At 42.7% G+C, this 26,724-nt stretch overlaps 2 protein-coding genes across 4 annotated transcripts; one reads left to right on the top strand and one right to left on the bottom strand.

The window, feature by feature from the left end:
- The first annotated feature begins 879 nt into the window (after nt 1-879).
- On the top strand, nt 880-16,355 carry mybpc2b (myosin binding protein Cb). 3 transcript variants are annotated; one of them, XM_068754951.1, is made up of 30 exons: nt 891-1,016; nt 4,643-4,660; nt 5,651-5,671; nt 6,358-6,378; nt 8,267-8,335; nt 8,427-8,575; nt 8,672-8,789; nt 8,901-8,949; nt 9,134-9,193; nt 9,304-9,467; nt 9,667-9,799; nt 10,308-10,432; nt 10,553-10,658; nt 11,318-11,487; nt 11,815-11,980; nt 12,064-12,170; nt 12,267-12,296; nt 12,392-12,534; nt 12,664-12,823; nt 12,922-13,026; nt 13,136-13,324; nt 13,428-13,562; nt 13,785-13,952; nt 14,146-14,234; nt 14,726-14,921; nt 15,005-15,144; nt 15,245-15,404; nt 15,512-15,648; nt 15,770-15,956; nt 16,225-16,355. In XM_068754951.1, the coding sequence occupies exons 1-30, from the start codon at nt 995-997 to the stop codon at nt 16,248-16,250; spliced, it is 3,363 nt and encodes a 1,120-aa protein (XP_068611052.1). In that variant the 5' UTR covers nt 891-994; the 3' UTR covers nt 16,251-16,355. The 3 variants fall into 3 exon arrangements, with proteins under 3 accessions (XP_068611051.1, XP_068611053.1, XP_068611052.1); XM_068754950.1 differs by lacking the exon at nt 16,225-16,355 and having other exon boundaries at nt 880-1,016; nt 15,770-16,012; XM_068754952.1 differs by lacking the exons at nt 6,358-6,378; nt 16,225-16,355 and having other exon boundaries at nt 880-1,016; nt 15,770-16,012.
- Nucleotides 16,356-16,576: 221 nt separating this feature from the next.
- LOC137910432 (testicular acid phosphatase homolog) lies at nt 16,577-22,551 on the bottom strand. Its single transcript, XM_068754869.1, has 11 exons — nt 22,462-22,551; nt 21,479-21,574; nt 20,780-20,866; nt 19,621-19,776; nt 19,308-19,406; nt 18,343-18,438; nt 17,829-17,961; nt 17,524-17,606; nt 17,325-17,431; nt 16,876-17,057; nt 16,577-16,686 (listed from the first exon to the last, which is right to left on the bottom strand). The coding sequence occupies exons 1-11, from the start codon at nt 22,549-22,551 to the stop codon at nt 16,577-16,579; spliced, it is 1,239 nt and encodes a 412-aa protein (XP_068610970.1).
- Nucleotides 22,552-26,724: the final 4,173 nt, after the last annotated feature.

The following is a 26,724-nucleotide window of genomic DNA, read 5'->3' on the forward strand; positions in this document are numbered from 1 at the left end:
ACATTTCGCCCACTTCAGCTACGGTTACACACATCCCGTGGACCAGGTTGACTGACACGCCTGCCTCTTTCACGGATTCACACTCGGTGACCCCAGCAGCAGCATTCGACCTGTCTCCACAGTAACAACTGAAGTGTGTGTAATCCTGTCAAAGTGCTAGCGGCGCTGACAGTATTGAAGATGTGGCCAGGACATGAATCTTCACTCTTATATTCCGAGGACCACTCGGGGTTAATGTTTTAAAAGTGACTGGTCACTGGGGCTGGCAAGCTGACCATTACCGTCTGTACATGGTCAGTCAGTCTGACTGGCCATGCTACTGTTGCTTTTTATTAGGCTCTTACCTTTACATAGGGATGACTAGCTATTGTTGTTCATTTACTACGTTAACCAGTTGCTGCCATCATAATCAATCTTTTTCTTCACCGAAAAGTGATTAAAAGTTGTCAAACTTTAGGAAAAAGGATCCAAATTCTCTCTTCCACTGCTGCCAAGTCACTTTAACTGACTCCCCAATGATGCAAATATATTTAAAGTCTGCCGAATGTAAAGTCAGATCAGTTCTCTACAAATCTGTCCAGCACAGTAATATGCTGGACGTTAATATGTGCCAACGGAGGTGATGGTGGAAATATTCGTTTTACATGGCTTGGCTCCAGGTAAAGCTATATTGGTTGTTGGTCATCTCAGTGTATTTAGTATTTCTCCGATAATCATTGGAGCTCAACAGGTTTATGAATCACTCTGGATGTGTGACTCCTTTCGACGCCGCCTCCCTCTGTTGTCCCTTCCGCACGCTTTCACTCTGAGCGCATCTCCTCTTGAACTCCTTGAGGGTGTTGTCGGCGTCTCCTGAGCTCCTCGCTCACTTGAGGGTGTGGGTGACTCGAGTGCCAGGAGAGCTTTGAATAACAGAGAGGGGAGAAATAAAAGGAATAAGCGCCACACGCCCCCCCCAGTCTTCCAGCAGCAGAGAGAAGACACAGGAATAACCATGCCAGTTCCTGTCCCTGCAGGTATGCAGATACTTTTTTTGTGAACGAAGAATGCATTGTAATTATGCCGGGGTTTTAGGAGCGATATTGACGACTCAATTTGGCTTTCACCTGCAAAAGACAGACACTAATCTAAATCGGAGGATGTTGCAGGAAAATTGATATGAAAATGGGAAATAAATTGTTAGGCGTCTTTACAAATATGTGATCTGAAATCAGTTGAATTTAGAGTGTGACATCGACAGAGCTTTTGAAGAGGCTATGGCATGTATCTTGGAGCGACGCCTGCTGTTTAAAAAAAGATTGAATCTGCTTGCTGGAAATGTTTTTTGTAACACTGCAAAGCATTGCAAATATCAAAAAACAACCTCATCACACGCTCAATCTTAAATTGTCACGTTTGATTTTCAAACCAGATGTTAAAATTCATGCTCCTCAATTTAATCAAAAAAGTGGTTGTCAACATGATTTAAATCTCATTTGCTGAAAATATTAAGGGGTAACAAATGCGCTTCAAGGGGCTCCGACTCCTAAACCTAACTCAATGTAACATAGCCCTTTGCTACCGTAATGCTAAATGAAATAAAAAATAATCATAAGAAAAATAAAATGTAAATGACAGCAAAAAAATCCAAAATTGCTGGATAGATTCAAGCAATAATAGAGATGAGTGTTTTGCCTCTTTGCCACATTGTTATTTCTCCCTAAAGAAAACTAGAAAGGCCATAAATAAAACGCTGCTTTGACGTCATCGGGGTCACTATGCTACTGACCCCACCCAAGGGAGCACAGAGCGCTGACTTGACAGGAAAGCTTGCAACAGTTGTGATGAAGTACAGCAGGTTCATGCACAACAGCTAAATTTGCACAGCTATATTTCTGTGCTGCATGGAGGGCCTGCTTATGTTTCATGCTAGCTATAACTGATCTCTTTCATGTACGATAGATTAAAAAAAGAGCCTATTTTGTGAAGCATTTTATGTTGCTGAATTCACTCAGAATGGCAATGCTATCCATTTAAACTGCAAATGTTTACCTTTTTTACAGCAATTTAAGCTAAAAAATATCATGCAAATTCAAATATGATTTCCTAACTTATTTGTCGAGTCCTCAAAAAAATAATTTCTACCCCTAACCGACGCTAGGCAACACACGATTGAATGCATTTGTTTGAATTAAGGTCCTGCCCCTCAGTGGAAGGTAACCAATCATAATTTGGGATACTGTGATAGCTTTTGTTTGTAGCCAATAGATTAAAGATGGGGTGGGGGGGTGAGACAGACCCCCTGCTGTCATGTGAGATGAGTCAGTCAGTGACTGTGGGGAGAGTGTCTCACCATCCACACCTCTTCATTTTATTTCTTATATTAGCAGTGACTGCAATGTCTTTGTCGGAGGATATCTTTAACGCTTTGCTAATTCCAAATCTTCTAAAATTAATAAAGTAATAATTGATGTTCCTTAAAACATTCATCTGAACTTTAAAATACAACCGATATAAAATAGTTCTTATTACAATCTTAGGAAAATGGCAGTTTAAGTCCACTTATTCTACAATGAGAAAATAAAATCCATATATTTTACATTTGATTTTGTTGGCTGAACTGTTTATTTCTGATTGGCTGAAATGCTCTATGTGCTCTCTCACTGAGCAGCAAGATCCTGTCTAAAAATAGTCTGCAATAACCCCTGACCTTTCCTCTTCCTTATAAGTCCACACCATTTGATGCATCCAAGCATATCAGGTTTTGCTGTAGCCTTTCCATCATCCCAGCAGAAACAAATCATTAAGTTATCTATTGCTTACATTCAGAACACTGCCTCGTGGTCATTAGAACTGAACGCAACTTTGACACAATAGCAATATTTTTAATCACTTTTAAAAAATAAATATGAACACTTTTTTTAATTAACTTGAATACAAAAAAATCTATCATTTGCAGATTTATTTAAATTACATGTCCTTAATTTACTAAAATAGAATTGTTTAGACATAAAAATCGACACAAACTGGACATACTGTTTCAATTTCCACTTGCATTTTGGGCCTGTGTGCATTGATCCAAACAACAAAACAACACCTGTACCTCCACATAAAAGCTTCTATGACTTCTAAACGCAGGACGGCTGAAAACAAATGCAAATTTACAAATTTAAATTTATGTGATATTGAGATATATTTTCAACTTGAAGCCAATCAGAGGTCTTTAAAGGTCGAACTGAATGAGGCTGGCCAATATGATTTTTATGTCTGGGTGGCGACGTGTACGCCAACCTGTAAATCAGACTGTCAGTCGTAAACGTGGACACCAACCCACACTCACCACAAAGAGCATGAAACTATAGATATTCATTATCTACAATACTTCCAGAAATAAACCAAAGGAGAGTAGAATAAAGATATAGACTGTATATGAAAGATGCATTCAAATACTTAAACAAGAGTACTAATATTTGAGAGAATACTGTTCCACAAGTCCAGGATTTGAAAATATTAAGCAAACGTGCTTAAAATACTAAAAGAGACTAATAGAATAATCTATTAATGTAAAAACAGAATTTTACTGTTAATTGTTGAGATTTTTTCATTCACCTAATGGTCATACAACAAGCGTTGCTATAGAAAATAAACAATTAGTAACACAAACGGGGACAAAAACGAGAGCAGATATCTTCTCATGAAATAAACAAACAAAAAACGCTCCCGAGAGCGTAGATTCTAATTATATACAATCCATGGCAAATATGAAACCTGTGGAAACGGCATTCGAAACCACAGGCAGTCTCTGGAGGGGATATTTCATCTGCGAGGAGCAGCTGTTCTTTGTGAGCTCAGATACATTGAATTTAACTGCTGTGGTGTAGAAACCATATATATGTACAACGTATATATGCATTTAAAGATTTAATTGAAAGCAGCCAAATACAGGGTCACTCAACCTGTTTTATTGAGAGTAAATGACAAGTTTAATGTGGACAGTAAAGCAAGCGAGGTCAAGTTGGTTCAACTATTCAAGGGAACTGATTTTGACTTAAGAGAATGTGGCATCACTTCAGAAAAGTCATGAGACACCGAGCCTGGCCTTTCCCAGCTACTACAGTGACACCACACAGGCGCTCGAGGAGTTAGCCTATATGCCTCTATTTTGGGTGAGAATTTCCTTTGAGCAGATTTAGGCCTCAACAATGAAACCCACTGGGCTCCCCTCACCAAACATCCTGACTGTCTGCCATCCTCTGAAGCCCTGTGGACCCACGGAATTTATCTCTCCAATCAGCAAATAGAGACGAAGCGGTCAATTTCAACAGTATTGCTTTCAAAGATTGAGCAACTACATAAAAAAATGTCGAAGGCTGTCATTTAATAGAACGTATCCTCTTACCTCAGAGCGATTCATATGGATTTACAGTCTAAGATTACTCACTTGACGGTCAGAAAAACGCGCAGTTAAATATTCACTCGGTGCGATGTAAAGTGAAAATACATGTTCAAGAGCCGTTGCTCCAAATCCCGTTGGACACAAGGAGCGGCCTTCTTTATGTGAACAGAAACGGCATTATGGGAAATTAAATGTTGTCTCAATGTGTGCAGAGGCAGGAAGTGATGCTTGTAACTAATCACCTCCTTGTTTTTTTTTATTCCACAGCCAAACCAGAAGGGGAGGGTAAGTCAGCGGCTCCTCAGCATTCTCCTGTTGACCTTTCGTGTGTCTTACTCTATCACACAGTGACTTGGTTACGGCTCTCACATTTTCACTGCTGCTCAAATATTACATCAGCTTCCAGTGTCAGTGCAGGCTCAGACTCCTGAAGGAGTGGAACCATCACGCACCAGTTGGTTATGCCTTATTTGTGATATATTTATATGTATTTTGTGCGACAGAATGAGCCACCGTATTAATCTGTGACGATTGCACAGATTTGATTTGAACCGTGTTGAGAAATGCATCTGAACTAATCAGTCAGGGGTAATTATGTGAATAATATCGAACAAGCGGCTTTTGCTTTAGATAAGTTGTGCAATTAGTGAGACGAGCAGTTAGGCCAGTCCCATCATAACAACGTGAAGCCACTCCAGATTGATAATGGAATTATCACGCCGCGTTCATTCAGAGAGTTTGTGTTTAACGTTTAGCCCTCAGCATCATGGGTTAGTTCCTGTGCTAGCTGAGGCCGCACACACAGATACAGATTGTGTATCCTCCAGTAAACGGAGTGCGTAACGTTCTGATGTCCTCATGACGCATCATGCCAGTGTTTCCCAAAGGGAAATAATGTTTAAAGGTTTTATGTTTAAACTTGCATTGAAGGAAGATGACCATTGTGTGAATTTAAATATTCACTGACTGTAACTGGATGCATTCACCACGTCCCTGGACTGTGTGTCACACGCATTACACTGCAACTCCTCTGTTTTCACACATTCATGTTTTGTTTTTGTGATCAGTCTTGATCAACTTTCTCTTTTCAATGAGTTAACCTTGAATTGAATTTTCCCAGCCAGAAGATGGCAGGCACCGCTCAGTGTCTGGAAGCAACATACATTTTATGTTAACTTTTTCCTCGGCTCATCGTGTCTAAACATAGTGAATGAGTTCAGTGTAAATATGTGCACGTATACTGGGACTCAGGCTACTTCTTATTCATTTCCTTAGATCTACCCCCAGTAGATGGAGGTAAGGCAGAATACAGCACATTGAAATGTGTTTGAATATTTAATCCATCTAATGTATTCACATATAAGTGCATACATGAGTATAGTTTGTGTTAAAAGTTTAGTAGCTGCATGACTTTTTTTTGTTTGTTTCAAAAATAACATTTCAGGTTCATCTCATTATGCATTTTTGCACAATTTGGACAAAAAATTTCTGATCTGCGGAATGATTGCCTTTCATTCAAATAAAAAACATATTAAATGTGGTAGTGACTAAGTGATGGATTGATAGAACTGCATGCATGACAGTATTATAGAGTTTACACCGAATGTCCAACGTTGTTTTTCTTCCTTTGACTGATATATACATATACTGTGTAGTATATGTTGCAGGCTGTGTGAATTTAAACTTGCTTTGGTTTACATTCTGGTGGCCACAATTGATTACAAGCGGTGTTTTCTTTCTGTTTATTTATTTATTTATGTTGTTGCATGCAGTTTCAATAAGCATGCCAAAAGGAAAATGCCTCAACTCAAGAGTCCAAGGCTGAATTGCATTCTGGTCTATTTTTATGAAACAGCGCATGGTACTTCCTGCTTGTCTGTCGGCCATTGTTCCATCTGTGCGTCATTTTTTCCTGTGCATCAATGAGCTTATGCTTCCCAGCAGCTTTTTTTCTGTTAAATGTGCTTCCTTGTCTGTAACAGATTCAGAGACTGATGGGGATGGTAAGAAAAGAGACAACACTTTTATTGACCTGTTTGTCGATAATTTACTTCCAGAACTATGGCTTGAGTGTTGGTATTATGTGCCAGTAAAGACGTCACATAATATGTGAAGTGCCACGTGTACCTGTTGTGTTATTTGGAACTATATTGACTACTACGGTTTGGACTGACATTGCAACATTGATTTTTTATTACTCGTTACATGTGGCTTGAATTCATTGATTTGCTGTTTTTTTTCCTAAATCGTTTGGTACTTTTGTGAAAGCACACCACCAAAACAATGCAACGCATCAGTTGTCTTAAGGTATCGGCTCATCATCCTGCAAGACGAATCTCCCAAAATAAATCTTCAAAAAAATCTTTCACTAAGCTGCTACAATAGCCCGATCCAGGATCTCAGTCTCGTGGGATACATTTTTTTTGACACATGACAGTCATGCTGGTTGTGTTCACCCACGTGAAGAGTGCGCCCCATCCCATCTGTGACCTACAATATCAGCTGTCTTCCGCCTCTGTCCCTCTGGCAATTAAAACAGTGAGAGCGGTAACACAGCTGTTGTTTGTGAGTTACAGTCGTCGTAGAACAATGGCAGCTGCAGCCAATAAAATACCAAGTTGCCATTGGTCTAGTTTGGATGAGAAAGTGCCAAGCCTTCCGTTGGTGTCTGCTAATCTACCGACATTAAAACCTCCTCCTTTTCCCCACGCAAAGACTTGAGTGAAGCCCAATTGACACCTCTGAGAAGTTCATGACCTTCTGTCACATGTGGAGAAGTCGCCGGCTTTTCTCAGCACTTTTGCGTCTTCATGTTGATTTTTATAGTACATATAGTACAGTACAGGTATATAATGTGTGACAGGAATTACCATCACTTTGCCAACTGCAGATCTTTCGGAGGCGCTGGGAAAGTATTGATTTTGAATATTGTAATGATTTTCCTGACAGTTTATTTTTTTTTACTCCCTAAAGTTTTTGACGTTATAATAAAATAAAAACATACAAAACAATTCTTCTACGAGTCATTTTTATGTAAAATATTTTATTCGTATCTTTTAAATGCTCAAAAGAAAACATAATAAGAGCCATTTCTTTGAAGTCACACTTTAGTGGTTTTGATGGCTGTATACAGAGGAGCTCTGTATACACACACACACCTACAGCAGCTTTGCAATATCGGTCCAAAAGAAGTAACCAATGTAATTTCAATGAATACCATGTTTGGGATTGAAAGGACAGTAATCAAAACATTTGATTACTTTCTGTTTTAGTAGTAGTTAGTAGTATTATGTTATCTTACCTCCACAAGGAATGTGTTAATCTTGTAATCCCACAGAATTATGATTCTGTCATGGTTGTTGCCTTGTTTGAGTTTGATCTGACACCTATGTGACAGTATAACAGCAGAGTTATACTTTCATGTTAAAATGGGATTTATGATTAGGTATTAAGTGAGATAGATAAATAAATATTACTTTACTTAATGCTAATATTACCACATTGCATTGTTCACTTACTGACCATTAATCCTTGCTATGGGATTAGATATTACAGTAGTTTAAATTTTAGATTAGAAATGGTTGAATTATTAATTTTTAACCCAGTCAATTAACTAATCATTGAAATAATGAATTACATCTATCAGTAAATTCACCTTCTGTGCTTTAAATGTATGAATTGGTTTATCACTCAGTGTTGTTCACTGTGTTTCACATATTCTGGCGTGTGATTCAGACTTTTCTGGGATATTTCATTGTGTGCGTTGCGCTTTGGATTATTCTACTCTGTCTCTGGATCTGGAAGAACACTTGACAGCCTCCACTGTATCCACAAAAAATTAATTTCAATTAAAAAACCAAAAATAAATGATTTGTTTCTCCTTCTTCTCAGAGCCTGAGTCGACCGAGCTCACTGGCCTCTTTGTGGAGAAACCACCAGATAATGTAGTCGCTGTTGCAGGTTAGAGACACAAAGGAATGGATAAACATTTGACACGACAGGCCAGCTTATATAATGTTGTATTCATTATTTGTTTGTTTGTGGGTGGCAGGAACGGATGTCACTTTCATAGCCAAGGTGGACTCGACCACCCTGACAAGGAAGCCGACCATGAAGTGGCTGAAGGGCAAGTGGATGGACCTCGGCAGCAAGGCTGGGAAACACGTACAGTTCAAAGAAACCTACGACAGGAACACAAAGGTGCGTGTTGGACACAAAACGGGAGGTTTGTCCTTTGGGATCTCATCCTCCAGAAGTAATCATTTGATGCCAACCCCCCCCCCCCCGCCCCCCAAGATCTACACATATGAAATGAAGATCATCAAAGTGGTCCCTGGAGATGCTGGTGGCTACAGGTGTGAGGTGACAGCAAAAGACAAGTGTGACAGCTCCATCTTTGAGATCTCTGTTGAGGGTGAGTGAAAGTGGACTCCGACTCACTGAGCCTCCCTCAGATTCCATGCATGCTGATGTTTCTCGCCGATCCGTCTCTAATGTGCGCTCTCTGCAACTTCTCTCGTTACAGCTGCACAGCAGACGGAACAGGCAGATATCCTGTCTACCTTCAAGAGAGCGTAAGTGGGCCGGGCTTTATGTTTCAGTGCCAGTATACAACAAGGAATACATATATATATACATGAACTTTATAGCGTTTGTGTGAACGTGTTTTTCAGGGAAGGTGGTGTCTGGCCATGGATTTGATGTTGTGCCATGTCATGCTATTATGCTTTAGACGCATGTTGTTTTCCGTGCACACAGGGATGCCGGAGAGGATGATGGAGACCTGGATTTCAGTGCTCTGCTGAAAGCTGCAAAGAAGTGAGACACTGAGTTTATGCCACTATCGTAGAATTATATATTTTTTCTTATCATAAAAAAAGCATCTTGCTTCTCCTCTCGAATGTAAATTTTCCCCTTCTCCTTAACAGGAAGAGGCCTGTAAAGGAGGAACCAGAAATAGACGTGTGGGAATTGCTTAAGGCTGCTCATCCGAGCGAATATGAGAAAATTGCCTTTGAGTATGGCATCACTGACCTGCGAGGCATGCTGAAACGCCTTAAAAAGATGAAGGTTGAGCCCAAGCACAGTGAGGGTAAGTCGGGATGAGCAAGAGGTGAAAGGCGGTGAAGGAGTACAGATTTGTTGGAAGTAGGACAGGCATAATTTAGGAGTTGGGATTTTTACCTCAGGGGAGCGATGCACAGAAGAGGATGTGCAGAGGAAATAAGAGAAGGAAGATTTTTTAGTAGCTTATGGGTTGTTAAACCTTAAATCTCCCTTTCTGTGTCCAGCTTTCCTGAAGAGGCTCGATTCTTGCTACTCGGTGGATAAGGGCAAGAAAATTGTCTTGAAGTGTGAGGTGACCGATCCCAATACCCAGGTCAAATGGTTGAAGAACGGTCAGGAGATCAAACCCTCAGCCAAGTACATGCTTGAAAACACAAACACAGGCACACGACAATTACCATTAGTTCACACAGGTCATTGCGAGCCTCTTTTCCGCTGCTCTGAGTTCCATGCACAGAATTTTCTTAATTAGACAGTGGCCTAGTCTGCATCACCACCAGGTTCTGAGATGGACTTGATGTTCTGTGTTGCATAAATATCAAGTTAAAATTAGCATCGTCAGATGAGGCTGCCATGCATGCGCTTCCTTTTTAGCCAGTCACAAGGAGCCTCCCAGAGGGTAAGGCCAGCCACGCTGCCAAGCAATGCAGATGAGCTGATCAGATAGTCACCGCTCATTTCCAAATTTGAATGTGACAAATATCTGAGGTGAAAAGTGAAGCCCATTAAATGGGTCTACAGGCAACCATCCAATCTCCCCTGAAGTCACTTTTTAAATAACACTTAATTCAAAGCATTCTCTCTGTAGGCATTTGCACCAAAGCATTCAAAATGCCAACACTTATCCTTTACTCTGTTTTGAAAGGTATATCATGGAAGCGAACGGGAACATCAGAACGCTCACCATTAACAAAGCCACCCTGGCTGACGACGCTGCGTACGAGTGTGTGGTTGGCGACGACAAGTGTTTCACAGAGGTGTTCGTTAAAGGTGCAGCCTGTTTTGGACTGAGTTAATCATCCGTTTGAGTGTGACATTAAAAGCTGTGAATTTGCAAGCCTGACATTTAAAATAAATAAAGAAATAAAATCCCCCCTCTGTTCTGCATAGAGCCCCCGGTGACCATCACCAAGCTAATGGACGACTATCATGTGGTTGTTGGAGAGAGAGTGGAGTTTGAGGTGGAGGTGTCAGAGGAGGGCGCCCACGTCATGTGGTCAGTATATGCACAACATGGTAATGTTGTCTGATTCAAGTTATGCTTTTGCAACCTTAGGCAACAACTTGTGCAGATAAAACTAAGGCAAAAAGAGAAACAAAAATATTTCACTAAAACTAAGGAAGTGTTCAAATATGATGCAAATCACAAAGTCCAACAAATTCCCAAAGCAAGAGCCACAAAGAGAGCAAAGTCCAGAACTATATAGGTTTGTACATGATGAGAAACTCTCTGCTCTGGCACATGGCAAAATGTTAGCATGTGGAATGGGCTTCATTTTGAAAATAAAATCATCAGTCTTTAATCTATCTCTCAATGGCGGAACTGTATTTTGTACTTCGATTTACATTTCTGTATTCAACACAAATATTCTATTAATTTACAATTTCATGTTTGTAAGAATAAATAAATAAATGAATGCTGGCTGGTATTTTTTGCAAATTTGAGATCAAAATTCACTAAGCTGATGAAGGATTTCACAGAAAACATATGTATATAAATAAATATTCACAGTTTCCCATTTATGAATTCATATTTCAAATCATTTATGTCAGTTGCTGAATGATAAATATTGTGATTCCATTTTACCCCTGGCTCTTTGTTACCTTTCTTTCTGTGATGTGATTCAGACATGCTTATTGCATTTTCTCCTCCAGGTTCTTTGAGGATATTGAACTTCACAAAGACATGGAGACCGCAAAGTTCCGTTTCAAGAAGGATGGCAGGAAGCACACACTCATTATCCTGGAAGCAACCCTGGATGACATTGGAATGTACCATGCATGGACAAATGGGGGCCATACCAAAGGAGAGTTAGAAGTGGAAGGTAATCATGTATTTTTTTGTAACTAATAATTAAAACATTTTTTTATAATAAATGAATAGTATTTGTTGTAAAGTATTCATTAATTTAAACAGGTGTTACTGATAGAGATGAATTTTCTACATTGCTATATTCTTCCTTCCTCTCAAGTGTAGGCTGTTCGGTGTTGAGGATGCAGCTGATTGTAACTGCTGTCCGGAGGGCTTAATGCATCTCTTTATAAGCAGCTCATGGTAGCAGACGTCAGACGGTTCAGATTACAAGCAGCATTCTCCTGTTCTTGCTCTCCTTCCTGAACTGTCCTCTCATGAATCCCAATGTTTTATGCAGAGAAACAACTGGAGGTGTTGCAGGACATTGCCGATCTGACGGTCAAGGCGACGGACCAGGCTGTGTTCAAATGTGAGGTGTCTGACGATAAGGTCACCGGAAAGTGGTTCAAAGATGGAGTCGAAGTCTTGCCGAGTGATCGCATCAAAATGACACACATTGGGAGGTACGAGGACCAACGAATACAGAAATGGTTGCTGGAACATATTTCTACTCCTTAGAGGATTGAAATCTTCTCCGTTGCTTCAGGTTTCATCGGCTGGTCATTGATGATGTGAAGCCAGAGGATGCCGGAGATTATACGTTTGTTCCTGATGGGTACGCTCTGTCACTGTCTGCCAAACTCAACTTCTTAGGTGAGACGGACAGGAGGATGACAAGAAATAAATCGCATTAATCAACAACAACAACCTGTGTTACATTACATGAATTCTGTTTTTCTCTCAAAACAGAAATCAAGATTGACTATGTGCCGAGACAAGGTGGGTAGCTTTAAAGTGCCTGCACGGTAATTTCATAAGAGAGTTCTTACCTCAAATAACGCACCGACACAATCTCTTGACTGTTCGATATCCAGATCCTCCAAAGATCCACCTGGACACCACTGGAAACATGGTCTCCCAAAACACCATCATTGTGGTGGCCGGCAATAAGCTCCGCCTGGATGTGGAGATCACAGGAGAGCCAGCGCCCACTGTTGTTTGGTCAAAAGGAGAACAAGTAAGGAGGTGACAAGTAATGATCAGTGGCCAATAAGCTCACTGTTTTCATTTTAAACTGCAAAGCTGGACTAGAGGGTTTTATTTTATGATAATTACCCCTCCAGCCTGTAATTGTCTCCTTTATTAGCCTATTACAGAGAATGAAGGGCGGGTAAGAGTGGAGTCCAGGAAAGACCTCAGCTGCTTTGTTATAGAGGGGGCAGAAAGGGAGGATGAGGGAAACTACACCATCTGTGTAACCAACCCTTCTGGAGAGGATAAGGCCGTTCTGTTCGTGAAGATCGTGGGTAAGTACTAAGTGGAGAGCTTAGTGATATGTCAGCAATGCGGTGATGTTTTAAAAAGCTTCTGATGGGATGCTAAACCAACTCAAATCTTGTTTCAGATGTGCCCGACCCCCCTGAGCATGTCAAATGCACATCTGTGGAAGAGGACAGTGCCACCATCACTTGGGAGGCTCCCAAATTTGATGGCGGTGCACCGCTCAAAGGTAAAAGATGGATTTTCCCACTTCATATTTAACGGGTTAGGTTGTGTTTTGTGTGTGTAACTATTATTCTGCCCAAGCTAATGCTTGCTACTCCCCCCTCCCCAATCAGGATATCTCATGGAGAGGAAGAAGAAAGGCTCCTCCAGATGGACGAAGCTCAACTTTGATGTCTATGACTCCACCACATATGAGGCCAAGAGGATGATTGAAGGGGTTCTGTATGAGATGAGAGTGTTTGCCGTCAACAGCATTGGCTTGTCTCCACCAAGTCTAAACTCCAAACCCTTCATGCCTATTGGTACGCAACACAAGCATCTTTTTATGTGTCATTCTCAGCCACTCCCTTGTTCCTCATAGCTGTCTCGAATCTCTTTTTGTTTTTTTGTTTTTTACACCCTCAGCCCCAACAAGTGAGCCGACGCGTCTGTCGGTGCATGACGTGACAGACAGCACATGCAGCCTGAAGTGGCTCGCCCCGGAGAAAATCGGAGCCGGGGGCCTGGACGGCTACATCATTGAATACTGCAAGGAAGGAGGTGATAAATGCAAGAATCATTTGAACAGCCATTGACAATTTACCAGCACTTTCAAATCAACGGCATGCATTTAATTCATAGTCTCAATAAATGAATTCATGCCTGAAGCAGATAAACTGCGCTATCACAACTTATGTAATAAGAGAACAGAAAAAAGGTCATGAGTAAAACTCAATTCCCACTTGCTGTGATTTATTGCACGCCATTTCTCTTTGATTTCAGACACGGAGTGGGTAGTGGCGAACAAGGATCCTTGCGAGAGGCAGTGGTTTGTGGTGCGTGACCTCCCCGTTGGAGAGAAGATCAACTTCAGGGTGGTGGCAATAAACGTAGCTGGACGCAGCCCCCCCGCTACGCTGACACAGCCCGTCACCATCCGTGAGATCATGGGTGAGTCAGACAGGTTAGGCTGTGAGCAGGCGTGAGTCAAAGAGGGCATGGAAACAGATTTCCAGGATTATATGTCGTATCCAACAGAGCTCAGGGAGCTTTTACAGCTTGTGGTTGGCCACATGTAAATATGTGTTTAATGCTGCTGTACTGTTATACATTCAATTTTAATACAATCTTTATCCTGATTTAGAACATCCTAAAATCCGCCTCCCTCGTGAGCTGAGGACAAAGTACATCAGGAAAGTAGGAGAGAAGCTCAACCTGACCATCCCCTTCCAGGTTAGACACTGATGCCTTGAAACCATAATATACAGGCCTATTAAAATATATAAAACAACAAAATGCATATCATATAATAAACATTACCAGTGAACCCTGGAGGGAGCATAAGGTCATGCTTTCTTGCAGGGCTCCATTACGCTTAAGGTTATAAATACTCCCCCAGGTGTGTAATGAGCTGCCATTTGGGTGTGCTCGACTTCGGCTCGTTTGATTTGAAATATCGAAGCTGCTAAGCAGCCCTTAAAATATGTTTCGGAAAACTAATTAGGCAAGAAAGAACCGGATCATATTTTATATTTGGGCAGGACAGTTCAATCTTTTCTCAGCTTTCAATCTCACAATATAGGCAATGTTATTGCAGCTGAGAAATTGGCAGTGCAGTGACAGACTCAGGTTTCCTATTAGATCAGCCGCGCTTCCTTACTTTTTGTTCAAGCTGAGGGAGAAGATTCCCTCTTAATCTGACTTCTAAACTCTTTTGCGTCCAGGGTAAACCACGCCCGGTCGCAACCTGGTACAAGGATGGCCAACCCCTTGACGAAAAGATGGTCAACGTCCGTAACTCAAACATCGACAGCATCCTTTTCATCCGCTCTGCTGAGAGAGAACACTCTGGGAAATATGAGCTCGTGCTGAAGATCGAGAACATGGAGGACAGAGCCACCATTGAAATCAGGATTGTTGGTAAGGTTCTGTCTTCTTCTACTTATGCCTTAAAGATTGTTCCAGAACAACTGCAGTGAATTTCTTATGTTTTGCCCACTCAGACAAGCCTGCGCCTCCTGTGAACGTGAGGGCGACAGACATCTGGGGCTTCAATGCAGCACTGGAATGGGAGCCCCCCAAGGATAATGGCAACTGTGAGATCACTGGATACACAATCCAGAAGGCAGACATGAAGACAAAGGTGACAAACTGTAATCCTGCAGCAAGTCTCAGACGTTCTATTCTCACATCGTGCTCCGTGTCTTTGGCCGAACCGCCCCCTGTCCTCTCTCTCCTCCCAGGAGTGGTTCACCGTCTACGAGCACAACCGACGCACAAACTGCACGGCTTCAGATCTGATCATGGGAAATGAATACATGTTCCGCATCTACAGTGAGAACTACTGTGGCCTCAGCGAGGAGCCGCGTCAGAGCAAGAACACGGCCACCATCACAAAGACAGGTGCATCTTAATGTGTATAAATAAATAAAATATGTCAGCTATATTGTGTTGCCTCTAATTCATGGGGGGTAGTCTAAGTTTGCCTGCCATCTCACGGTCCTCCATAGGCCTGGTGCAAAAGCAGACCCCCTATAAGGAGAAGGACATGTCCCGTGTGCCCAAGTTTACTCAACCCCTTGTGGACAGATCTGTAGTGGCCGGTTACAGCACTGCCATCAGCTGCGCCGTCAGAGGCTTCCCCAGGGTAAATAAAAATAACCTGCAAAGCGTGATTCACTCGCAGCAGCTGCCGCTCTTCATTTGGTTCAGTTTGGCAATGACATAAAAAAGAATTCTGTCTCTATTTGATTTTTCCCGCACTGTAGCCTAAGATCACCTGGATGAAGAACAAAATGCTCCTGGGAGAGAATCCCAAATACTTGATGACGAACAACCAGGGGGTGCTGACCCTCAACATACGCAAGCCAAGCGCCTTCGACGGGGGCAAATACTCCTGCATGGCCGTCAACGACCTGGGCACGGATGAAGTGGAGTGCAAGCTAGAAATCCGAAGTAAGAACAGCTGGCTGGAGAAGGATGGCCGAGGGAGATGAGTGGGTGATTTCAATGTGAGACGGCGAGAAGAGAAGAGCGAATATTTGGGTGTCCGTGCTTATTGTGTGAAACTCAAAGCCAAATGCCCACTTAGTTTATGCCCACTGCTCAAATTTGAATTGTCTGGCTTTTACAAGCCCTCCTTTATTTTTATTTCGGCACAATGTTTGCCTTTGTGCGTATTTTTCGAGTGACCCTAACCCTCGTTATTTGTCTCGTCCTGCAGTGGCTACAGATCCAGACAAGAAGTGAGAAACCGAACAGCAAATGAACAGTGAATGTTTAGTGCGTGGTCCTAAACTCCACGCGGTTAAAAGAACGAGTCAAATAAAATGAAGTCATGCCTGAGCTAACAAATGTGTATTTTGAACATCTTTTATTTGTCTGCCAATAGCATAACATTTGAGGTGCATACAGCCAAATCTTTTGGCTTTCAGACACCGCCACACTCACCCAATCAGAAGCTAAAACATGGATACATACACACATAGCATATTATTATTAGAGCCGTTTTCACAGCTGAGAGGCACCTTTCTGTGTTTTTCTTTGGCACATACAGTATGTGATAGATATCTGCACTACACCTCCCTGGAATAGTGTGCTCTCTTCCTGTGGATTGCTACCCCTATGCTGAACAGCAGCGCCACCACCAGGAGGCCCACAGCCACAGCAAGGGCTGTGACGACCCCTATGGGAGAGAAAGCACAAATATGTGATTTTATATTTGTTTGGATTTCCAAGAAAGCCGTGATATTTTAAGCACAGATGGTCTGTGCTGAAAATCCAAACACGGGGGAAGTGAAAATTGGAAATTAATCAGCGCTGAATTAGACAAATAAGGAAGTCTGTGCAAGAAGGAAAATAATTATTTCTTTACCTGTGCTTGACCATTTCAACCTGGACCCACACTCAGTCTCCCAGTTGTCTGCCAACACGTCCCGCGCCAGCTCAGAGAACACGGCCAAAGGACACGGGTTTAACCCATTGCACCCTGGCGCAGGGTTGGGGTAGGGGTCGCGCCAGGAGTCATTGCGGTAATGCATCTCCAGAGAATAGGAACTGGGGATTTGTAAGGATTTGCAGAATGACATGACACAGTTGTGGTAAGTGTTATGAAGATGGCTTTGTATCATGTGCCTATTTGGCTATTGCAGTCCTGGATGGCTGCCAGAATCCCATTGAACTGACAAGGAAAACATGAATGGACGTCGGCAGTTGAATGTAATTACTCACAATGTTTGTTTGCTTTGGCCATCTGACCTCAATGGAGCATGTAAATATGTAACAACTCGAGTGCATGATGTGACTTTAACAAGACTCCGTTACCCATCATACTCCTGGTAGAACTCAAAGAGTTGACAAGCAGCGTAGGGGGGAAGGAGGCCGGTGTACACGTCCAGAGCAGCCTGGAGGGTGACGAGTGTGGAGTCATGCTGCCAGGAGAGACCAACGTCACGACATTATACGCAGAAACGAGGAGCCGTTTTTGCACAAAAGCTTACATGCGCCCACATGTTGAACTTACAGCTGAGTACATAATGAATTTGAGAGGGCTCCCTTGCTCCATAGCCCTGGAGAAATTCCTGAGGATGGCATGCAGTAGGACCCCTGATAAAACAACACCTCAATGTCAGCAGTGCAAATTCAATTTTCACAGAGCTTATTCGCCATATTAGCACCACGATCATTTCTGCCCCATTAGCTTCCGTATCCCAATATGTTTTTTGGAGAGCTGACCCAAGACTCTGAGCCGTCAGAGAGGCACAAACAAACAGGAGATACACTTCTCAACGGTGCATCAAATGAGCTAATTCTGTTGTGCATCTTCACCTCCAGAAAGTCTGGCCTTTTCTTTTCTCTTGTAACTGAGGATGCTGTACGTGACCTCAAACGACGCAACTCTCTTCAGGGTGTCCAAAACGTCTTGGGTGGCCCAGCGTGGGAGAGTCAAGTTATGGATCCTCTGCGAAGGAAAATCATATTCATTACTCTGCATCACGCTAATAATCAAATTAAACAGCTAATGGCTCTCAACAATTTAAAATGCACGTCGTAGTCTATTTTTTTTCCTATTATCCCATTATTATTATTTTTATCTATTTTTAGCACCACTCTGAAGATAACAGATGCTCATTCTGCAAGTATTAATGCCCTAAATGCTTGCAGCTCATATTAATTTAATTATAATTTCAATGTGTTGTCTATTCATGTCTTACTGTGTGTATAAAGCTGCTTTCCCTCCCCATGCTTCTGCAGATGTCATGAAGACATCTGCAGAAGCATGGGGCACACGGGATTCCTAGCGATTATTTTTGGTTTTATATATGGTCCATGAGACTTATACCTGACAGGTAAGAGTGTCGTAGACCTTCCATAGCTTTTTGCCAAGCAGTTTGGAGGCGGGGTAGCCGGTGCGGTTGGAAAGTCCCTCCACAAAATACTGCAATGTGTTAAAACAGTGTAGTTATAATAGTCATTAAAAATAAAGTTTCCGTATTCAAAATCCTACTCAAGCAAAACTTCAAACTGAGCAGTGACAATACAATGGTAAAAATGCAGGAAAAGTTTCAAAGTATCAGTCCCATTTTAGATTCTAAAAATTAATATATTTGTCCTTTTAAGTCATTTAAATATAAGCCTGTCAGAAGTTTAAAGGGAATGTTTCTCCTTTTAAAGAAAGGGCTCATAATGGCACTGTGCTGGTTCTTGCCTCTAACGCCCAGGTACCATGCAGCCACCAGAGGGTGTTAAAATTCAATGCTGGAGGCCCCATCCTCATCTGAAACACCACCTTAATAGGCAGCACATGGGACTCAGTTTAATTAAAACATTTTCATTGTAAAGTCTTAATCTAATTCAATCCAGCCGTTAATTAGCGTCTCTGAGAATGCGAGAGAAATTGCACTGTGCAGCTTTTCTAGGCTCTTGAGTCACCTTTGCCTGAGAAAAAAATCACCGAGAGGACACGATGTCTACGGCATAACTAACACGTCCACCGGGAGGTGCTGATATCGTTGGCACTGGAAAATGTGAAGTATATACACTTCACTCTGTACCGAAATGTGCATTGCACAATGTTTGCTAATTTATAAATGGAGACCATGAGCAGGGGCGGGGGGGGGGGGGGGGGGGGGGGAAGTATTACAAACAAGTTTCGTGTGCGTGGTTAACAGGGACATGATTCATAGAAAGGTTATGCTGAACACAAACTCAGCTTTGAGTAGAGCCTTCGGTTCATCGAGCAGATGCCAGGGATTAGTTATGGTTCAGAGGATTTGGAAGACTGTCCTCTTCTGTGGATTGCCTTACCTGGTGAGCCCCGAGAAACTTCTGATAGGGCTGACTCTCAAAGGTCTCTGTCATCAGCGCTCTGAACCTCGGACAGTCTTTGCCTTGAGACTTCAGCAGCTTGAAAACAGCAGAACATTTGCGGAGATAATGTGCATTTACTGCAGGGACTGCCGGTCTTCTGGGCACAATTAGGTGTTCATTTCACGCTTCTCAAACAGTAAGGAATTTCTGCACGCTGGTTTAAAAAAAACAACAGATACAAGTCTGAGTTTGTCTGTGTGTGGCTGCTGCATGAAAGGAAGTACACTGCATATGTGGATCAGCAGCCCACCTTGTCCTGCGCCCTGGGGACAGTGTGCACGGGTATAGGCTGCCACTGCAACTGGGGCATGATGGGAGCCGGACGTCTGGTTGGAGGGAACATCCCAGCAAGACATGCCTGGGCACTCATCAGAGTGCGGTCGTAGTCGGTGCTTCGTACATACAACTGTTGGGAACATAGCATCCAAACGCACACATACGGTTCCAGTTCTTCACTGACACCACTGAATTTATTCCAAATGAGACACTCGGCATTAATTTGCTTTTTATAGAAAATGGAATGTGCATCGAAACTCAGAAGAATCTGCATTTGCATTTCCGAAGCCGAGATGCAGTCTTCTGTTTCCCCATTTCCTTTTAATAAAAATGTTAAATAGATGCAACAAGCAAAGCAGCAGCAGCACCGTGTCATGAGTGAGCTTTGTTCATCCCAAGTCAACCAAGGTCTTCCCTTAACATGGAGGAGAGTCAGAAGAGATCCAAGTTAGAGGAGAGGGAGGGAGCAAAAAGATCCCTCTCACTGTGATCTATTCTGACATCAGCCTTCGCTCGTCTGTATCTCCCTGTCACCCTGTGTCAGGTTTCTGCACGCAGTAAATCACGCTGATAAGCTTGGATGTTCCTGTGATGCCGAGAATGCCCCCCCCCCCCCCCCTTCATGCTTTTGTCAAATTAAAACAGACATGGCAGCGCAGGGAAAGGTACGGTGCCAGTTGACTGAGACTTGGACGACAAATCACCAATGACAGGCACTGAGAAGAGTTGTCCTTTTTTAAAGGTAATTGCGTGTTATTTAAGAGACAGAGAAGAGGACTGGTGGAAAGAGCAGAGGGGCAGAGGGAGGGGGTGGGATAGAGGGAAGGAGAAAAAGGACGACAGTGCAAAGAAAACAGAGGCAGGAAGAAAGAAATCACATCTCCGTGATGACAGAGTGCTGAGCGTGCAGCCTGGGGGCACTCGGAGCCAACACGCGTGTTACCAAATGTACAGTGTGTGGAGCCCAGGATGTTACAGTCTACAACAAGGCCATCACCAGCATGAGTCATGCTCACTCATTTAGTTCATGCTGTTACGGCCATTAGAGATGATGAGACGGGCTTGATTTCACATGCAAGAAGGAAGACGAGCGGGACACAAGCATCAGGCTGCTCCTCCCAAGCCACACCAACCTCCTTGCTGTTGTAGTCTCCACCGAGAAAGTTCCCATAGCGCCTCCTTAGAAACCTGCCAAGCTCAAACTGTTGTCTCATGCCCAGCTGAAAGGAAAATCGGGAAAATCAACTGACCTGTCGGTGCATATTCCAAAAGTTGTAAGGTCTAAATCGGCATATTTACATAAAATGACTAATTTCACCTGCTTTCTAAGGGGACTCACAGAGCTAGAGATAATAAACTGACTAATTCCCAGAGAACAGAAAAATGTCAGGAATGAAAATCTAATCAAATGTCTACAAAGTTCTTTGTCTGGTCTGAAGACATGGCTTCCTTGTAAGAAGGTTTATACACTGTCATTCTTACAGCTCTTATAGCTGCACCCAGCTGCATTTAGCTTTATGAAAGGTGCTGAGCCTGATGCTCTCACTGGAGTTATTCTGCAGATGAAGTGCATTTCTGGATAAATCTTGACACATAATTTCTATTTTTTGGGACTCAAAGTAAGTGACAATATAAGACAAAATAAAATAACATTTTATGGTTTGGATGTTGTCTTTACTGCATTTTATGAAATGTTGTCTCTTATTATTCTATTTTGTCCAGTGTTATTGTATTTTATACCTCAAGGCAATGCACGCCTGCCCCCATACAAACTGCTACAAGATTACTGCGTATACACACACACACACATACACAGCGCTAGCATCCAGTACCTCAGTCAGCTGTCCAAAGCCCTGAGCCCACACCTCTTCCCCATGTGGATCTTTGGGATACGACTCAAGAGGCGATCGATCGCCGTGCCGGAACACCTTAAATATCACGACAGATTGTGTCACATGGGCTCTGACTCCATCGCTGAGCCAGTCGTTACACACTGTGTTCTAATGGGAAAACATGCCACCCTGAGACGGACGTCAGAAATAGAAATCGCTCATCGTGGACCATTGACCCGTTTGGATTGGAGACACAGGAGACATTTCGATGACGACATCCATACATAAATGTCGAAGCTGCTCTGTTAATATTCTCGACTTGGCTCGCTTTCAGGACGGGACTGTGGACACTTGCAAACTGCAAAAACAACCTAGTCGCAGTTTTGATCATCCTCACTGACATTGTCTGTGCAAAACACCCTGAAACGTTTGAGCACAAACAAACTAAAACAATATTTAATCAAAAATGTCCATGAATTGAACCTCAAACTTCCATTGTAACAGACACATCACTGTACAGTCAAATCCATTTGTGGGAATGACAGCAGTGGAATGTATGAAGAATTTTAGGTGTTAAAAGAATAAACATTGTGATGTCATATTGTTGTTGAATCACAGGAAAAAGCATTTGTGATTTTCACTTAAGTCTGTAAAACATTTTTAGAGGTTTAAAGAGGTTTATGAATAAAGCGCTAAAGTCTGGGGGAGTTTAGGCTCAAAGTAATCCATGACACAAACGTGTAAATATAATAATGCTCACGGAGCAGAAAACCGCTGAGCAATCAGGAACAATGTGCAGTAATTCCATTCCTGCGGGATCCAAAGTGGCTTCCAGATGATGGTAAAGCTCCAGCATTCAACAAATAAATCTTGTCAGTGAGGTTGTACAAACATCTTGGATGTGATTACGCCGCAAAATAACTTGGTGCAAATGGCATCAGTATTAATTATGTACGCGGGAGAACACAAGTGGGTAGACTTACGGCAACAACAAATTTCAGCACTCGACACTCAGTCACGTAGATGGAGGAGAGAATGAATAAACAGCCCAAACTTCTCAACAGCTTCCACATCGTTTAGACTCTTGGATGTCTCCCGCCTTCACAGAGTTCCCCTGCTAAACAGGAGGGGAATGACATTTTAGTCAAGCAAGTTACCGTTCAAAAGTTTGGGGTTCATCCAGGTCTTTTCCACAGCTTCTCTGACCAGCTAAACTGTTTTCAGCTGTGCTAACGTGATTGCAGAGGGGTTTTCTAATCATCTATTAGCCTTCTGACGCAATGAGCAAACACATTGTGCTATTAGAAACCTACAGTGATGTTACTGGAAATGGGCCTCTATACACCGATGTCGATGCTGCAGCAAACAGTAGACATCTGCAGCTAGAATAATCATTTACCACATGAGCAATGTATAGAGTGGATTTATGATTTGTTTAAAGTCATTATTGAAAAAACCCCATTGCTTTTCCTTCAAAAATAAGGGAATTTCTAAGTAACCCGAAACTTTTGAACGGTCATGAATTTCAAAAATGCTCTGCACAAGCACTCGAGTTGACCCTACAATGCATTGGTGCATTCTAATAAGTAGCAGCATACATGAACAAAATAAGCACCTACCTCAGCAAACCTGTTCACACATTCTGCCGTTTCACTAAAACGAGTTAGCGATGGAAGCAGACTGCTGTGCATCCCAAATCTCCAGTCACACCCGGATTGACTTGCATGTTCCGGTAAAATAGGGAGCACTTTTAAAGTCCTCCTACCTGACCTCCTCCCCCACTCTCTCTCTCCGTCTTTCTCTCTCTCTCTCTCTGTCACAGTCCAAATCATTGTCTCTGTCAATTCCCCACTGTGCAGTGGCAAGACACCCCCCACCCCCTCCTCATGGCGAGTCATCTTTTTATTTTAAGAACATGTTTGGACTCTCAGTGTGGACAGGTCAACTTCAAAACTATAAGTCATACGTTAAGGAACTGGAATAACAACACAACAATGAGATGGGCTAAGGATCCACCAACCACCTACCTTCTTAAATTGTACTACTATATGCATAAAAACACACACACACACACACTACACCGTGGCCCAGTGCCACAAACATTCATTATGACCCGCTATGTCATCTGCCGTGGTTTTAGCCTCAAAATGATAGGGCCTGCAGCGTTTTCCCTGACTCAACACACGCGTAAGTATCCGTTACTATCAAAGCAGCTTTATGGGATACAACAGGATTAGTCAGTGTGACGATAGAGCTGTGCAGTGATGACATCATCTTTCATAAGTGATAAGATAGGATCTATCAGATACAGTGCAGTATTCATGAGGTGGTTTATCATTCTATCAAGATTTCACTGTCATAAATCTGAAATAAAGCTGTGGTGACTTCACACGGACTCGTTTCTTCATGGATGATCTAAAAAGGCTGGTTTATTTCCCATATGCACAGCATACGATGCATATGTGTGTCTGTGAAGGGTCATCCATCCATCCATATGTGTGGTAAGCTTCAAAGAGAAAAATAACAACAATGCACAAAGAAAACGCCTGTTTTAACAGTGATTCAACACACGTCGATTGACATGAATATGAAATATTGGTCCACATTCACAACCACAAGCAATAACACATGTCTACAAACAATATGCGTCAATGAAAATAACTCGGGTGGCACGGTGGTGCAGTGGGAAGCGCTGTTGCCTCACAGCAAGAAGGTCATAGGTTCGAAAGTATCTGCATACTCAAGAGTCTGTGCGGAAGAAAAGAAAGTAGGCTATGTCTATGAGACAGACACATACATACATGCATTGCACACCAATATATGCACCATCACACGCTTATGTGCTGTGGAATATGATAATGCGAATACACACTGGTTCATTGAAGGGTCAGTAAACAGACTCACAACTCTCTCTGTCACTCATACATGTATAAAACATACACATGCCACCCATTTTCTTCTCTCTCTCCCTCCCTCCCAAGTGGATGTAGACTCTACAGCCACTTGGAAATTATTGCAGTGATTTTCAAGACCGTTGTCATGGCAATGCAGAGGTTGATGCACGCTGACAGAATCTGTTGCAGGGTAACCGAGAGACTGAAAATGGGAAATAAGATGTGGGAGGAGAAGTGATACCCCTGTCAGTGTGTGTGTGTGTGTGTGTGTGTGTGTGAAGCAACAATCGTGGTGGTGGGGGGTGCTTTCATGTGTTTCAGTCCGTATGATGAATGGAATTGATGAGCAGTGTGGGACATCTTAGCCCGATAGAGAGAGGGCCAACATCAGGAATGAACAGTTATGAGTGTATTATGAGCGAAGGATACAGAGAGAGGATGAGGGAAGCGGGCTGCTATTTTAGTCTGACCGTTGTCATGGAAACTGCAGCCTCACTACAAATGGAGGCATCCAGGATCACATGGATTGGCAAACAAATGACATGTGTGTAGGGCCCAGAGTGAAGCCACACCAGGTCTGTGCAACGCCATGCTATCTCAGTCAAACCCACCCATGATGTCCCCCACACCCCCAGTCGGATAACAGTAGGGCGCTCTTCATCACACAGAATGAATATCAATGTGAGGGTGGCTTTTAGAGAGTGGAAGGTGGAGGAGGGGCACACAGATTTGGAGTGAGGGGATAAGTGACAGGCAATGGCGTCCGTTCATGCAGCAAGCCACAGCCATTGGCGCGCCATCTTTTAATCAACAGTCTTTTCCACACTTCCTCTCCTCCTCTTGTCTCTGCCTACCCCTTCATTCTCTGTCTGTCTCGCATCCTCTCCCTCTGCCTGCCTCACCCCCTGTGCGCTCTGAAGGACGGAGGTATTCCCACATTTCTCCGTTGCTATAGCAACACTGCAGCGAGAACAGGAAAGAGGGGGGGGGGGGGGGGGGGTGGAGACGAGGGTGGTAATGGGGTATAGGGATGGAGGGGAAGGGGTGTGGAAGCAGCCTAAGATGAGCAAATGTGTGAACAGTGCTAATGCTAAAGGTAGCGGCATGTTGGTGAATTCCCCTCTCGTCACATCATGTTGGGCACAGACTCACGTGTCACTTTAACATTTGCATAATTGCCAGTACAAATCTTTTTGCTCTGTGTGCCTTAGAGCAATATCCTCAACAAAGTGGTACAACGTCGCACAGTCAGTAATTGTATTCTTTTGTCTGTGACATTGACCCATTCTGCAGAGCTTGTATCAAAATCCAGCTGTTTCTTGAGTGTCACTTAGGAAGCATGCACAGAACGGACTCCTACCTGGTTCATCTCTACATAGTGAGATGAACTGGATTATTAGCAGACATTACACGGCATCACTTCTGCAGTGCATGTTACTGAAGAAAGGAGCTTTCTAAGATGTCCCTGGAAAATGCCATTTTTATTAATTGTCATTTGACACAAATCCCACTCACAGGTTGAGCCAAAATTCAACTGATAACCTTGAGGAGGGGGGGGGGGGTCAAACAATGAAAGTTCCTCAATGACAAAAGACTCCACTTCCATACTCGGTTATTATGTGTAAAAACAATTGCTGGAAATATCGGATATTATTTGAAGTCTGCTTCTGAAATGAAACAAACATGAGAATGAGTCTAAGTCCAACTGGTAACCATGGAAACTAAAGAAAATGGAAACAACAAAAATCCATGAACAGCAAAACGCACCACGTCAGTGCTGGGTGTTGAGAATATTGTGAAAATAAATAGCCAATGGGTTTTGAGTTGTGTTCTGGAAACAAAATGCAGTGAACAGGCGGACAGACAGGACCCACTTCTTTATCCCCCTCCTCACTTTGTTGATGGTGGGGGCATTATGTGAGCATAGGTTTCATTGATTTAATCAGCGCAAACCAATGCAAGTTAAACGATCCACCGTACAAGAAGATGTATCAATCTGTAATACACACAGAAGCCATGGGAAGACCAGAGCTGTTTCAGATGGATGTCATCATCCTATTCAATCAAGAGTACAACGCAATGTCGTTATCTATGGCGAGGCCTTAGAACAAAGTAATGTTGCATCAATTTCCCAACATGTAAAGATTTGTAGTGAGCAGCAAATCTCATGTGGCCTGTAGAGGAGACGAGCACCCTCATCCTCTTTTTTTCCTCAACATTCGTATCTGTCTGGTGGAGATTTAGACCAAAAAACAAACTAGATTCACATCAGCTCAGACTGAACTGAATATCCCTTCATGCAGAATGCATGTTTGAATGTGCAGTCTGTTTTGCACAGTCTGCTGCATGTCA

Source organism: Brachionichthys hirsutus, chromosome 21 (assembly GCF_040956055.1).
Source record: "Brachionichthys hirsutus isolate HB-005 chromosome 21, CSIRO-AGI_Bhir_v1, whole genome shotgun sequence".
NCBI lineage: Eukaryota > Metazoa > Chordata > Actinopteri > Lophiiformes > Brachionichthyidae > Brachionichthys > Brachionichthys hirsutus.

Bases quoted from the DNA above. Each gene is read 5' to 3' on its own strand.
- mybpc2b (XM_068754950.1), top strand. From the start codon at position 995: ATGCCAGTTCCTGTCCCTGCAG. The intron at 10,659-11,317 runs GTCAGTATATGC...TTTCTCCTCCAG, and splicing joins GAGGGCGCCCACGTCATGTG to GTTCTTTGAGGATATTGAAC. The intron at 12,297-12,391 runs GTGGGTAGCTTT...TTCGATATCCAG, and splicing joins TGACTATGTGCCGAGACAAG to ATCCTCCAAAGATCCACCTG.
- LOC137910432 (XM_068754869.1), bottom strand. From the start codon at position 22,551: ATGTGGAAGCTGTTGAGAAGTTTGGGCTGTTTATTCATTCTCTCCTCC. The intron at 17,607-17,828 runs GTGAAGATGCAC...TTGTTTTATCAG, and splicing joins AAAGGCCAGACTTTCTGGAG to GGGTCCTACTGCATGCCATC. The intron at 17,058-17,324 runs GTAACGGAGTCT...ACAAATCCCCAG, and splicing joins TTCTACCAGGAGTATGATGG to TTCCTATTCTCTGGAGATGC.